The following is a 15,063-nucleotide window of genomic DNA, read 5'->3' on the forward strand; positions in this document are numbered from 1 at the left end:
TTTTGCAAATCACTTGATCAAAGCAAGTCATCTTGTGAAAACAAATTAAATTTTTACTTATATTTTTTACAGTGGTGGAAAAAATAATAGAAACGACATTTTCTTTTTCACTTCAAACGCAATTGCTAAATTGTTTTGGATAAAAAAAATATTGAAACGCGACCGATTTTTTAAATAATAATAATTTTGGCTTTTCTAAAAAATTAAGGTTTAAATAGTTTAAGGCAAGCTTACATAAAAAATCTTCGTACAAAAGTTTAAACTGTCTATATCTTTAAGAGTCACAGCAATAAGGTCCGTCAATAACCGAAAAACTATTTATAGATCCGAAATGCATTGTAAAAAAACTTTTAATAAATATTGGCGAAGAAACTATAGGTCTAAAATTATGTTTATATATATACATATTTATCTGAAATCATAAAGATAAGCATGCTTTATGCGCAGATACATGTTTGTGTTATCTATCCTAGTTGTATGCGTTCAAAATAAAAACGTAAAATAAACATACACTAACGTTTGTAGTAACCATATATGTAACTGCGATACATAAGGTGAGAAACTTAAAGAAATCGATGTTTAGGTAGTGTTATAACCTTAACTATGACGTATTGTATTTAGCTGCAACAAAAAGACCTGTATTTCCTTCATCGAACTTGTGTGATGAAGTGATTTAATAAATGTTATTTGTAAACCACTTTAAACGTACTCCAAAGAAAATTATTGCAATTGAAAACTATAGCTATTTATTAACTCTACAAGGAAATACTGAAAATCAATGAGTGTTTATGCCAATCAAATGTTTCGACATTGGTAATATCTTTGTTTATTTTCTGTGTGTATACAAGCTTAGTTTTTTATTTACATCAATCCGTGTATTGGCGTGGTATCCACTTTCCATTCTCATACTCATGATGCATATTACCACTAACCATACAACATATGTTGTATGGTTAGTGATATTACTCGCGTTGGAGTTCTTAAAAAGTCCAATTCCGTTAAAGTATCATCTAAAACGCTTCACCGATTGGTTTGATGGTCAGCTCATGGATCTGCACATTGGGAGGAGTCTGGATACAATAGGAAACTGCATCGGCAACATCCTCGGCACGCAACATTGGGAAGTTTGGCATTATCTCCTTGATTTTTTCATCAACGATCTCTGTGTCGACGGCTCCGGGACTAATGCTCTACGAAAAAAGATATTTAAATTAAGTGTATCTTTCAGCTAGTGTAAAGTAGACTACAATGTAACAAAAAAAGAAGGAAGAATTTCTTCAATAGAAGGTAGTTTTCCGAATTTGTCCAAAATTATAGCTAGATTTTTACTTAAAAAATTAAGGTTCAGTTTAGATAGTTTAAGGTGGGCTTACATACAATTTCTTCGTATAAAAGTTTAAACGGTGTACATATATCTTTAAGAGTCACAGCAATAAGGTCCCTCAATAACCGAAAAACTATTTATAGATCCGAAGTGCATTCAATTTTAGCCGAAAGCAAAAGATAACTAATTTAAAAGTATTGCAATTTCATTGGTGTTGTGTTAGGGTTAAATTTTAGATAACGGCTTGATTGAAATTAAATAAATAAATAAATCTTTAAGGCACTTTTGAATATCTGACAAGTTATGAAGTTGTATGTTGTAAGTTTTGCCCATTCGTAAACATAAAATGTATTGCCGTTTTGCGAGATTACGTTCATATAAAAGATCGCGTTCCAAACTCACAGTAATCTTTGTCTGTGTATTCTTCAGCTGGAACTCCTGTCGCAGGATCTCCACCATAGCGGTGACAGCGAACTTGGATGGAGCATACATCTTGAAGTTAAATCCAGGTATGTGAGGAATTTTGTGGCCCACAACGCTGTTGATAACCACCACATGGCCGTCAGTGACATCGCGCTTCTGCTGCGATTTAAAAGCCTCTCTAGCGCACCAGACGAATCCCAGGACGTTGGTGTCCAGAACGGAACGCACGTCAGCGCCGTTGCCTTCATCCGTAAGCAGAGAGCCGGTGATAATTCCCGCATTATTAACCAATACGTCCGCTCCTCCGAGGGCCTCTTCCACCCAGGCGAAAGCGTCGACCACCTGCTGCTCCACGCTGACGTCACACTTGTGGCCATGGAAGCGAGCCTGTTGATCTGCTGGCAAAGATTCCTTCAGCTGCTTCAAACGCTCCTCCCGACGGGCCAATCCCACGACAACCATGCCCTTGGCCACCAGGTCCTTGCAGCAGGCCGAGCCGATGCCAGAACTGGCGCCTGTAACAACGGCAACGCGATTCAACCAACGATCCATTTCAACCGATATTGTATTTATTTCAACGTAAGACCTTCGGATTGGAAATTCACGCGAAGACTGAACATTCTCTCGCTGATGCTTTACAATTTATAATCAGCAGGAGCTTACTTTGCTCTAAAAGCTTTCGCTCAAGAAAGTATAAGTTTAACGGGAGTCGGTTGTTTCGCAAATCACTTGTCATCGTGAGAACACAAATTAAATATTTTTTGTTTAATTGAGAAGTATACAGTGTGGGAAAAAATAATAAAAGCGACATTTCTTCTGCTCTTCTAACGAAATGGCTAAATGTGTAAAAAAGTTCTTTGGATAGAAAAATATAGAAACTCAATCGATTTACACCGGAATTTATAATAAACGAAAATCCGTTTTCATATACAACTTTTGTGTTTAGAATGGGGCGCGGTGTGCTCTGCGCAGGTACTCAAAAAATTATTATAAATAACTCGGAAAGCAGAGAGTTAAACAAAATACAATATGTTTAAATTAATGCTTTGCTATGTTTTGCCGTTAATTTTCCAAGGCGACGAATAATCATGGGAGATTCTACGACCTTTCAATTTCTAAAACCAAAACAGACCCATTATTTTTATTAAAAGGCCTCCTAGAACATTGACAGCATCACTTTCCAGTTGTTTTAAAATAAATAGGCTGCTTGAAAAAGTTTTAAAGGAACCCTAGGCTTACAATGATTAATTAAAAGTGGAGAGGCACTGGCCATACAACGATATAGGAAAAAAGTTGTGGTACCTAACAAAACAACAATTTCTTTTTAAAGTTAGCTGTAAAACGTAAACTATTTAAATATTTTTTTTAAAGGAAAACACACAACAAAATTGTACAAATGGGTAATAACATGCCCATAACATAACATAAGTTTTATAATAGAATAGTAATTCCATTAGTGAGAAATATTTAAAAGAAAAAAACTCTACCTGCGCATTTCTATTAATTGTTCCATCATTGTAGCTGTTTAAAAGTTGTTTATGTTTTAAAGATACTCTAAAAATTAAATCAAAATAATAAAAAATAAAATAATAATAATAAAATAATATTAAATAAAATATGAAAGCCCACCTCAATATTATAGATAACCTTTATTTTAATCATTTTGTGATTTATTTACATTAATCAAAGAAATTAATTCTTAGTCAATTATCTTGGTTTGCTGTAAGAGAGCGAGCTTTTTTAAAAATAATTTCTCAAAGCTTTTTCAAGTTTTGGGGTTTAATCTTTTATGATAAATATATTATGTTTTTTTTTTCAAAATTTATTTAAAAGTAATCTATTAAATGAAAAGTACGCAAACTTGAGTGTTCAAAAATTATTCATACAAAAATTTGTAGTGTGAATAAAAAATATGTTCCTTAAACACTATCGTTTAGTTATCTTTAATAGTTACAGCAACAAGGTCCCCTGAACGCCGAAAATCTACTTATCACCATGTTCAAACATATATAAGAGTGGGATGTTTTTTATAGACCCTACAGAACAGACAATTCTTGGGAAATGCATTCTATAAACAATCCTTATCAATATAGGTTTTAAATCAGTAATGTCTATAAATAATAGATGTATATGGACAAAAAGAATGAAAAATCGTATGTAAAAACAAAGGAACTATGTGTCTGCAATCACTAAGTTAAGTTTATTAACATTTCAATTAGTACATAAAACGTAGTGTTCTAAACTAAACCACGACTATTGTAATTACCACAAATAAATTTAATAAATGTTACTTGTAAACTACTTTAAACATATTCTAAGGAAAGTTATTGCAATTGAAAACTAGAGCTAATTATTTATACTACATGGAAATACTGAAAATCAATGAATGTTTATGGGCATCAAATGTTTCCATATTCGCAATACCTTTATTTATTTTCTCTCTCAAGCTTACCTTTCTTTCTTTACATCAATCCAGAATTGATTAAGGTATCTTCTAAAATGCTTCACCGATTGGTTTAATGGTCAGCTCATGGATCTGCACATTGGGAGGAGTCTGGATACAATAGGAAACTGCATCGGCAACATCCTCGGCACGCAACATTGCGTAGTTTGGGTTTATCTCTTTGATTCTTTTATCAATGATGTCCGTGTCGACGGCTCCGGGAGTAATGCTCTACAAAAAAAGGGATTTAAAATAAGTGTATCGTTAGCTAGTTTAATGTGGGTTACAGTAAAACAAGAAATGAAGAATTTCGTCAATTGAAGGTAGTGTTTCAAATTGGACCACATTTTAAATTATATCTCGATTTCTTTCCGACTCATAGTCTACCCGCAATCGAAAGATAACTAATTTAACAGTATTGTAATTGCATTGGTGTTGTGTTAGGGCTTCAGTTTAGAACACGGCTACATTGAAATTAAATAGATAATTTGAGTAAAGTAATAAAAACAAACTAAAATCGAAAGACCCATTTTAAAGACACTAGCGAATAACAGACAAGTTATGAAATTGGTTGTCTTTATAAAAGGCGTAAACATTAAGTTTACACTAAAACAACATAACTATTGTTTAAATTAAATTAATCTCTTTTACTCTTTGAGAAACACTTATAATAAATTAATGAAAAACTATCTTATCTCTTCCAACAACAAGTCTAAAAAAAGTCTATACAAATTCGAATCCTTGAATTTTTTTTAAAAGTTTCTTTACCAGTTTTATTGACTAAAAGCATCATGTTCCCCATTCAAATATCTTTTTTTTTTGTATATTATCTTACCCCAATTAAAGGGGTGCTAACACAACTGTGGAGTACGTCAAGAAAATGCCTTAACTTCTCGTGACGATTCAACGGCACAATACATGTGTAAAGGGGGCGGAATTAGCCGAAGTACATATCATTTCTTCTGCTGGAACTCCTGTCGCAGGACCTCCACCATAGCGGTGACAGCGAACTTGGATGGGGCATACATCGTTAAGTCGAACCCTGGAATGTGGGGAAGCTTGTGGCCGACAACGCTGTTGATGACCACCACATGGCCGTCGGTGACATTGCGCTTCTGCTGCGATTTGAAAGCCTCTCGGGCGCACCAGACGAATCCCAGGACGTTGGTGTCCGTCATGTCAGCGGCATTGCCGGCATCCGTGAGCAGGGAGTCGGTGGTGATTCCCGCACTATTAACCAACACGTCGGCTCCTCCAAGAGCCTCGTCCACCCAGGCTCCTCCCGACGGGCCAAACCCACGACAACCATGCCCTTGGCCACCAGGTCCTTGCAGCAGGCCGAGCCGATGCCAGATTCATTTCAACCGGTATTATTTTCGGTTTAGAAATGCACACGAAGACTGAACTTTTTCTCGCTGATGTTACGAATTTTATAGCCACCAGTAGCTAAAATCTTTCGCTCAAAGTTAATTAGTTTTAAGAGAGTCGGTTGCCTTACCTTGTTTTCAAAATGACTAGATCAGATCATAGCTGGTCATCGTGAGAATAGAAGATGGGGAAATTGTTCTTCTTGGTTTTTAATTAAAATTTTTTTTTATTTAAATATTTTTATCATTTTGTTTAAAAGAAAAAAGTGGAGCTGTTTTTTAAGAGTAAAATACCCAGAATTTTTAACAACGATTTCCTAAACTGTCATAATTGTTTATACCCTTGCAAAGGGTAAAACAATTTTGGTCAGATGTCTGTAACCGCAGAGTTGAAAATCTGCTCTAATGGTATGATATTCCGACCGAAAGGTATCGCTTTAAGTAAGAGAATTGCATTCCAAGTCTTGAAGAAAATCTGAATCTGTTGGGGCCGGTGGATTAAAATGTCTGGTTGCATTCTTGTTGAAGATAGGCGACGAATGACACCAAACTTGCTATTAATTCGATGATCTGGTCAAAAGGTTTTGCAAATATGACTTTTTGAAAAAATTTAACTTTTTTGCCCTCCATTTTAAGTGCCTCTAGTTCCTATATGCCTTAAATTACAGATACGTGGTACATATCGTTACAATGGTATTTAAAGGCCTTAGTTCTCTAAGTAAAAATTACGAAATTAAAGTCAAAAGTTAGTTTTAAGTTGAAAATGCGAAATCTTTCAAGTCTTGAGCTATCTTTGAAGATTACTCAACTGTTTATATATAACACTTTTTTTTTCTAAAAATTCACGTTCGGGATTTACTAAGTGTTAAACTTGCATCGTTTTAAAATTGTTATAAATAACATATTCAGCTTATTTGAATCTTCAGAAAACATTAAAAGCGAAACATAAGCAAGGGTATTATCGACAAAAAAATGTTGTATTTTACTTATCATTTTTATTAAAATAATTTTTTTTTAAATACCTGTGTAGACAAAAAGGTTAAACTCTTTCTTGAAATAAGACGAAGGAGAAAATTTTAAAAAGGTTATTTTGTCGACTGTAAAAATTGTAGAATATAAAAACTTTTTAGGGTAGGAAATATCTCCTTCACTGCGTAAATTTATGTTATATAGTTTTCAAATTAATTTATGTTAATGTACAAAAAAGGCTTTTAGTTGTTGCCACAAAATAAAACTGTAATTAATCGTTGATCAAAATGAAAGTTTTGTTTTGTATATTTTTAATAACGAGCCTAATCAATACAACTTTATGTGTTGTTTAACTATTATTTAGATTATTATATTATAGTATAAAATTTACACATTCCATTTAATTATAATGCATTCTTACCTGAATATTGGTACAGTAAACCGGAAACAATAAATTCAATTGTGGCTTAAAATATTTTAATTTATATATTTTATACATTTCTTTAAATTACATTAAGTAAAATCAATATAAGTATAATATAAATATTAAGTACCCAAAATTGAGTAGTCAAAAATTCTTTGTACTAAAATTTAGAATGAGCACAAATTATCGTTCAGCAAAAAGTTTGCTTGATCACCGAAAATCTATTTATCACAATATACGAGAGGGTCGATTTGCCTTCTATAAACAATTCTAATCAATATTGGCAAAAAAAGTATAGAAAAACAATACATTTGTCTGAAGTCACGAAGATACGTTTATTCAGATGCCATTTAGTGCTTGCGAAGAGTGTAGCGATCGATCGGGCCCGATGGCATAATACCATCCTTAGCCTTTATCAATGCTGGGAGGCAGATGGTATCGTAATAGGTTGTAAGATTGTACTTGGTGAACAGTTTGCGCATCTCTTTGGCAAAATCTCCTATGTTCATACCCTTAACGATTGCTTCTTGTTCTGAAAAAAGGTTCGACTTGAAGGGATTCACCTCCTGAATGCGATTGTGGTAATTGCCATAGGTCGTCTGATAGTCAATGTTGTCAGGATTCGGATCAACCTTCTGCCTGCGCTGACTTCTAAGGGACACGTATGTATTGGGAGAATAATCCGAGATATAAGTGGTTTTAAGCAGGTCCTGAAGATAGTCCTTTATTTGTAGGTAATCGATGGGCGGATGCACGAAGAAGAGTTTATAGATCTCCTCGTTGCACCACTTGTTTCGCTTGACGAACTGCGCATACTCCTCGCGCCAGTCCATGGATCGTGGCCATGTCCTTGTCTTCAGCTCCTCCTTGCAAACCTTCAGATTGTTCGCATAATGGCCTGAAATTAGGGAGGGATCCGTTTGGTACCGAAACGCCGTAACCGTTCTCTTCGGCTTCTCGGCACTGTAGTCCTTGAAGAATGCCTGGGTGGTGGTGATATCCTTGCAGCACCTTGGAAGTATTGTGTCCAGAAAGATTAAGTCCATTTCGGCCAACATGGCATCTTGCGTTTTTGAAGCCATTGCAGACAAATAGTTTTACGTATTTTTGTGTTTCTGTGTTTCTAAGTGATCCAAACAAATCGTTTGTTGGCAATAACCAAGATTGTGTTATGCCAAGCTACTATGTACTTAACTATAAATCAGTATTGTGAATGCTACTCGTTTCTTGTACGTCGGTAAGAGGAACCTAGGGAATATAAAAAGGTTTAAAATCAGGTGCACTGGGACGGCTCACTATAATGTAAAATAAAACCTTATTCTCAACATTAGTTATGTTCAATTTTTGCGTTCAATCATTTATTGAAAGTTAAACAGTTTCCAAATTACCAATATAATTATCCATGCAGATCCTACTCCAGTTAGAAATGTTTTCAAAATGATGTTCTCCCATTTCTAACCGTATATTAATGTCAGTCGAATATAAAAAACATAATATTCTATTAGAAGCAACATTTACATTTTAAGCGCTGCGCGATGGTTTAAATTTTTCATAAATAGAACTCATACTAAACGTATGCCACTTAAAACTTGGAACTTGAATCCAAAGCGCAGTACTCACTTTTCCAAAAAATGTCCTATGGTATGTTGTAACTATGTTGATCTCTTAAGAGTAATGTCCAATGTTTCACGGCGAATTCAACGATAAGTTTTATATATATAAGTATATATCATTGCATACTCTTTGGGTTACTCGTTAAATTATTTGTATAATAGATAGGTATAACCAAATACAAATATATTATTATATTATATATTATTACCTTTGGCCAATCAATCCGACTTACCAAATTGCATAAGGATCGGCCGACTATATCCTATAGCCATAACTATGGTGTTTTTAAAGTTAGGAAGTTTGGATTTTCTATCGGTTTTAATACGACCTACCAAATTTCATAAGCATCAGCCGACTAAATCCTATAGCTGCCATATAACTGAACGATTCGAAATGCCATAACTTTGGTGTTTTTAAAGTTAGGAAGTTTTGATTTTTTATGAGTATTAAGAATGCATCATAGGAATAATTTTGGAGAATATAATTATACAAGTAGAGTATTCTGCAAGGGTTCCGCCCGAAGTTAGATTTCCTTTCTTGTATTGCACGTCCATCAAACTTGGTCTGCGGTGAGTGGACTGGGATTTAGATTGACATTACGATATTCCCCATGTTTTGTCCAGACTATAAAATCACAATATTCCATTTTTTTAACTTTTGACACAATAAGAACAAAACTTTAATTTTATATAGATCTTGGGAATAGGAAACATTGATAACATTCGACTGATATTAATTTAATAGCTCAAGAATTAACTCTTATCTTTTGAAATGAAAAATGTATTAAAGTAAAGTTTAATGTGGAAAAAAAAACTTTATTTTAAATTTATTTTTAATTTAGTAAAATGTTTGACATATTAATAATTTAATATTAAACAATTATTTATAATTATAAGAACCTTGAATGAAATATTATTAATATTGGCAATAAATTAAAAATAAAAATGTGTGCAATAAAAATTTGAATATACAGCATAATCTTTTTAATTAAGACAGTATCAATCACAAATTTTATGAGTAAAATACTATAAAAAAAAATCGTTATAGAACTCTTAAAATAATAAATAAATATAAAATCAGAAAAATAACAGATTTAGGAAATAGCAATAAATAAGTGTATAGTGCTGTGCATAGTTTTCCCGTGGACCCAGTGGGTTAGGAATGCTGATGCCTTAATTTACCACTAATTTGTGCTTATCTCGTTGCAGTCCCTTGACAACTTTGTGCCATATGCTACGCCCGACTTGGGCGGCAGCTGGATCTGCTTGAAAGGCCTGGGAACGGGGAGTTCCGTGGGGAAGCCCCACTTGTAACCGATGCAAATCGCTTTAGCAACGCCTGTTTATGGGAAATTGCGCTCGACCAAGACCCAAGCCCGAAACTGGACATCACTCAAGCATTTATCAAGCATTATCACTCTGGGATCAAAGCCTACAGTCACTTATATAGAACTTGTTGGCCATTCCGGCAGATGATGGAAAAGTAAATTTAAACTTTTAAATGAAATATATATCCAAAAAAATATATTTGATTGTTGATAGCTAGACAAGGCCTTTTTCAAGGAATTGTATAGTTAAAAATATATAATTTTTAACGATTTTAAAGTTATATAATTTTTTGGGAAATTTTTGCATATAAAGAACCTATTAAAAAGTTTATTGATAACTTTTACCTTTTCTTATCACATACAGGTCAAAACTTGAACAACTACTCATAAACATCAAAACAGACAAAGCTCAATTCGCACAGAAAAATTATTTGTTTTTATACATTTGCATTTTAATTAAGTTGATTCAATGCGAAACATACTTTTTAAAATCTTAGAACAAGGGTATACATACACACATGTATATATTGAAGCTGATAATGATAATATAAATTTAAGCTAATGCGGTCTGCGGTGTATAAAAAAGCCAGCCCATCTGACTTGAGTTCAATCAATTTTCGGTCGCAGACATGGGACATTTCTGGACAACCGCAGCTCTTATTTTAAGCTGCATCCTTTTGGGTGAAGCCTGTAATATCTGTGTTCCTAGACAACTCTGCCTAAAAAGTGACGACATTAATACTGCGAGTTGTCTTTCCAATCAAGTCTGTTGTGAAATGCTCCACGGCGTAAGTTTATTGAGATACCTTGTAAGCTCAGATTAATAGCTAGCCACTTTTCCTTATTCGCAGACTTATACTCAAAAAAACAACCATTTTTTACGCTCAAAATTACGTTTTTACATTTATACGCATTAAAAATGAAAACATCGAAATTAAACTAAACTAAATTTTGCGCAAAGGACTTTAAGTTAACTATTGTTTATGATTCGCAGGGATTGACAGCAGTGGAGCCGAGATGGACAACAGTAGAGCCCTATCCAAGCGGATTAGAACAGGACGGTCTGAGCAATCCAAACGGATTGGATACCACAAAGTATACGGCCAATGAGCAATCAAAGCCTGGACAGTTTCCCTGGGTGGTGGCTCTGTTCGACAAAGATGAGTATTTTGCCGGCGGTTCCCTGATTAGAACAGATGTTGTACTCACAGCTGCCCACAAGGTAGAGAACAGGAACGCCAATTATATAGTGGTCAGAGCTGGCGAATGGGACATGGGCTGCAAAACAGAGAGTTTTAGTTATGAGGAACGTCAAGCATACGAGATCACGAAACACGAAAACTTCCATTATCGAACTGGTGCCAACAACGTAGCGCTTCTCTTTCTAACCTCGCCTTTCGATTTAAAGGACCACATCAGAACCATCCCGATCCCAACACCAGGAAATCTGTACGATGGACGTCGCTGCACTGTTGCCGGTTGGGGTAAGACAACGGTCGGTGATCTGGATAACTCCAACATTCTCAAGAAATTCGAGCTACCAATACTAAAGAGAGACCAATGTGAGTTGCAGTTGAGGAGAACGAGGTTGGGCTGGCACTATAGGTTGCCTGAGAGTTTGATTTGCGCCGGAGGTGAGCCTGGTAAGGATGCCTGCCTAGGAGATGGAGGATCTCCTTTATTCTGCCCCGCGGAACAATCAGATCGCTACGAGCAGGTCGGCATTGTATCCTGGGGCATGGGATGTGGACTGGATGGTGTTCCCGGAACTTACACGAATGTGGCTGTGTTCAACGAGTGGATTAACAAAAAAATGATACCTTTTATCTACAGATTGGGACAGGGAACGGTTTCACCCGTACGCTAATAAAGGGCTTTTGCACTAGCAGACAGACAGATAACCTCATATGCTATCTCTAAACAAAAGAAAACAAATTCTTATAAATATTGTTTTTCAATTTTTTCGTTCTTAATTTGTATTTGATGAATAAATGTTATGGGCTTTGCTCGAACGCTATTTATTGTGGTTATGGTAGTACGATTGCATTTAAACCCCATTTAATTAAATGTCCTTCTGAGATTTGAGAAAGAAGCGAGGAGTCCAAATATGTTCCACTTAAAGCAAACGATTTGCCAACACTCAAATGTATTTAAGCCGTTAAGTTTAGTTTTCTGTGTAAGCCTTTTAATATTAATATTAACAAGAAAGGAAGCAAACTTCGGCAAGCCGAATTTTATATACCCTTATATACCTTGCAGTTGTTACAAATCGACCACATTTCGATTTCTATGCCTATATTACTAAAAACAATGAAGCTATGACGATTTTGCGCTGCATTTTGCCATCGTTTATATGGCATCTATATGATATTGTTGTCCGATTTTATTATACCCTTGCAGAGGGTATTATAATTTTGGTCAAAAGTGTGCAACGCAGTGAAGGAGACATCTCCGACCCTATAAAGTATATATATTCTTGATCAGGATCACCTCCTGAGTTGATATAGCCATGTCCGTCTGTCCGTCTGTCCGTCTGTCCGTCTGTCTGTTTCTACGCAAACTAGTCTCTCAGTTTTAAAGCTATCGGATTGAAACTTTGCACACACCCTTCTTTCCTTTGCACGCAGTATATAAGTCGGAACGGCCGGGATCGGCCGACTATATCCTATAGCTGCCATATAACTGATTGATCGGAAATGCCATAACTTTGGTGTTTGTAAAGTTAGAAAGTTGGGATTTTCTATGGGTTTTATATTTGGCCAATCAATCCGACCTACCAAATTTCATAAGGATCGGCCGACTATATCCTATAGCTGCCATATAACTGATTGATCGGAAATGCCATAACTTTGGTGTTTGTAAAGTTAGAAAGTTGGGATTTTCTATGGGTTTTATATTTGGCCAATCAATCCGACCTACCAAATTTCATAAGGATCGGCCGACTATATCCTATAGCTGCCATATAACTGATTGATCGGAAATGCCATAACTTTGGTGTTTGTAAAGTTAGAAAGTTGGGATTTTCTATGGGTTTTATATTTGGCCAATCAATCCGACCTACCAAATTTCATAAGGATCGGCCGACTATATCCTATAGCTGCCATATAACTGATTGATCGGAAATGCCATAACTTTGGTGTTTGTAAAGTTAGGAAGTTGGGATTTTCTATGGATTTTATTTTTGGCCAATCAATCCGACCTATCAAATTTCATAAGGATCGGCCGACTATATCCTATAGCTGCCATATAACTGAACGATTGGAAATGCCATAACTTTGTTGTTGTTAAAGTTAGGAAGTTCGGATTTTTTATGAGTATTAAGAATGCATCATATGAATAATTTTGGAGAATATAATTTACAGAGTATTCTGCAAGGGTATATCAACTTCGGCTCCGCCCGAAGTTAGCTTTCCTTTCTTGTTTTAATTAAAACCGTAATTCTATAATATTTAAATATTACCAAATCCCAAAGAACATAAACACATAATTTAAAACAACAAAGTTATAAGTTTTCTGAATTCTTTTTTCCGATTGTTCCTATGGGAGCTATATGATATAGTCGGCCGATCCGGCTTGTTCCGACATACCTACTAAATTCTGACAGAAATTTTAATACCCTCTGCAAGAGTATAATAAGCCGAAAAGGAGATGCGAGAAACAATGCTAAAACATTCGTCAACAATTATACAATTACACTCCAGGCCAAATTGTTCGAAGAGAAGCTGAGAAACCGTAACGAATTACTTAGGTCGGTGTTATTATGAGAAAAGACAAGCGCACACATAGTTTTCCGACCACAGCTCAGCACAAACACACTAAAACCAGTCTATTGGATATGCGAGATGGGACAACTATTCAACCCCAGATAGTATTGGGATTACAAACGCCCCTCCCTGCCTCTGCCATTCTTAGCCTTTCCATAGCCAAATGGAATTTTGATTTTCGTGAATGGCCCCATTGTGTTCAAAGGGACGATCACACTAGCTGAAGGCACAACTAATCGAAATTAAAACATACATACCCTTGCAGAGGGTATTATAATTTTGGTCAAAAGTGTGCAACCCAGTGAAGGAGACATCTCCGACCCTATAAAGTATATATATTCTTGATCAGGATCACCTCCTGCGTTGATATAGCCATGTCCGTCTGTCCGTCTGTCCGTTTCTACGCAAATTAGTCCCTCAGTTTTCAAGCTATCTGCTTGAACTTTCCCAACAGTTGTCTTTCTATTGCACGCAGTATATAAGTCGGAACGGCCGGGATCGGCGACTGTATCCTATAGCTGTCATATAACTGAACGATCGTAAATGCCATAACTTAGGAAGTTGGAATTAGTTACGGGTTTTATATTTGGCCAATCAATCCGACCTACCAAATTTCATAAGGATCGGACGACTATACTCTATAGCCGCCATATAACTGATTGATCGGAAATGCCATAACTTTGATGTTTGTAAAGTTAGGAAGTTGATATTTTCTATGGGTTTTATTTTTGGCCAATCAATCCGACCTACGACCACTTTTGCCATCCGTTTTATACAGAACGGCTCCACGGAAAGCATTGAGGCAAGGGCAATTGTATAGTTTTAATCCTATTTAACTGGGAAAGAAAATTCGGCTTATTCTTGCATCCTTTCTATAACCTGAATCGGGTAATTTTTCCGGTTGTGGTTGTAATGTTTTTGGCCTCAAAATCAAGACTTGGGCGTTGGCCAAAAACCCTATGAGCAGTCTACGGGAGTAGATCTTCTGCCTCCAGCTGGAACCTCTGGTTTCCGGGATGTTATAAACTACCCCAGCATGGTCAACGAACAGTTTTGCCGAACCCTAATGGCAACAAAACGGTAACTGTATGTCACCGACTTATTTTCACTGGTTTTCTTATTGTTTGATCGATTTTAAACTGCTGATTGGGTCCAAAGGCCGCCAAAAGGGAATAGAACGAATAGACGCCCCGAATTAAGCGGGAACCCATAGCGCTTTCCTTAAGGTGAATTTCACTCCGGAGAAAGTCTGGCATACGGCCCTGTTAAATGATCTTTCCAGTTCGACCGCCGACCTCGACTTCTAACACCTCTCTCCTAGATGGCGCCTGCAACCTCCATTTTCCCTCTCATAGAGGGCGACAATATCAGCTTTTTCTGCTGGGACAAGCGTTACAAAACGGAGCTC

General features: G+C 35.8%; 3 protein-coding genes and 1 pseudogene across 3 annotated transcripts; 1 reads left to right on the forward strand and 3 right to left on the reverse strand.

Annotated features, from left to right (window-relative positions):
- Positions 1 to 723: 723 nt before the first annotated feature.
- Positions 724 to 2,345, reverse strand: LOC108037735 (farnesol dehydrogenase-like). The gene is made up of 2 exons (XM_017114386.2): positions 1,727 to 2,345; positions 724 to 1,190 (listed from the first exon to the last, which is right to left on the reverse strand). Exons 1-2 carry the CDS (start codon positions 2,297 to 2,299, stop codon positions 1,011 to 1,013), a joined length of 753 nt encoding a protein of 250 aa, XP_016969875.1. The 5' UTR covers positions 2,300 to 2,345; the 3' UTR covers positions 724 to 1,010.
- Positions 2,346 to 4,241: 1,896 nt separating this feature from the next.
- On the reverse strand, positions 4,242 to 5,550 carry LOC123037237 (annotated as a pseudogene).
- Positions 5,551 to 7,137: 1,587 nt separating this feature from the next.
- Positions 7,138 to 8,091, reverse strand: LOC108050066. The gene has a single exon (XM_017131555.2). It carries the CDS (start codon positions 8,030 to 8,032, stop codon positions 7,301 to 7,303), a length of 732 nt encoding a protein of 243 aa, XP_016987044.1. The 5' UTR covers positions 8,033 to 8,091; the 3' UTR covers positions 7,138 to 7,300.
- A 2,441-nt stretch (positions 8,092 to 10,532) lies between these two features.
- LOC108046524 (phenoloxidase-activating factor 2-like) lies at positions 10,533 to 11,857 on the forward strand. Its single transcript, XM_017126236.2, has 2 exons — positions 10,533 to 10,679; positions 10,886 to 11,857. Exons 1-2 carry the CDS (start codon positions 10,668 to 10,670, stop codon positions 11,756 to 11,758), a joined length of 885 nt encoding a protein of 294 aa, XP_016981725.2. The 5' UTR covers positions 10,533 to 10,667; the 3' UTR covers positions 11,759 to 11,857.
- Positions 11,858 to 15,063: the final 3,206 nt, after the last annotated feature.

This window comes from Drosophila rhopaloa, unplaced genomic scaffold, assembly GCF_018152115.1.
Source record: "Drosophila rhopaloa isolate 14029-0021.01 unplaced genomic scaffold, ASM1815211v1 contig_155, whole genome shotgun sequence".
NCBI classification, from domain to species: Eukaryota; Metazoa; Arthropoda; class Insecta; order Diptera; family Drosophilidae; genus Drosophila; species Drosophila rhopaloa.

Bases quoted from the DNA above. Each gene is read 5' to 3' on its own strand.
- LOC108037735 (XM_017114386.2), bottom strand. From the start codon at position 2,299: ATGGATCGTTGGTTGAATCGCGTTGCCGTTGTTACAGGCGCCAGTTCT. The intron at 1,191-1,726 runs GTGAGTTTGGAA...CTTTTTTCGTAG, and splicing joins ATACACAGACAAAGATTACT to AGCATTAGTCCCGGAGCCGT.
- LOC108050066 (XM_017131555.2), bottom strand. From the start codon at position 8,032: ATGGCTTCAAAAACGCAAGATGCCATGTTGGCCGAAATGGACTTAATC.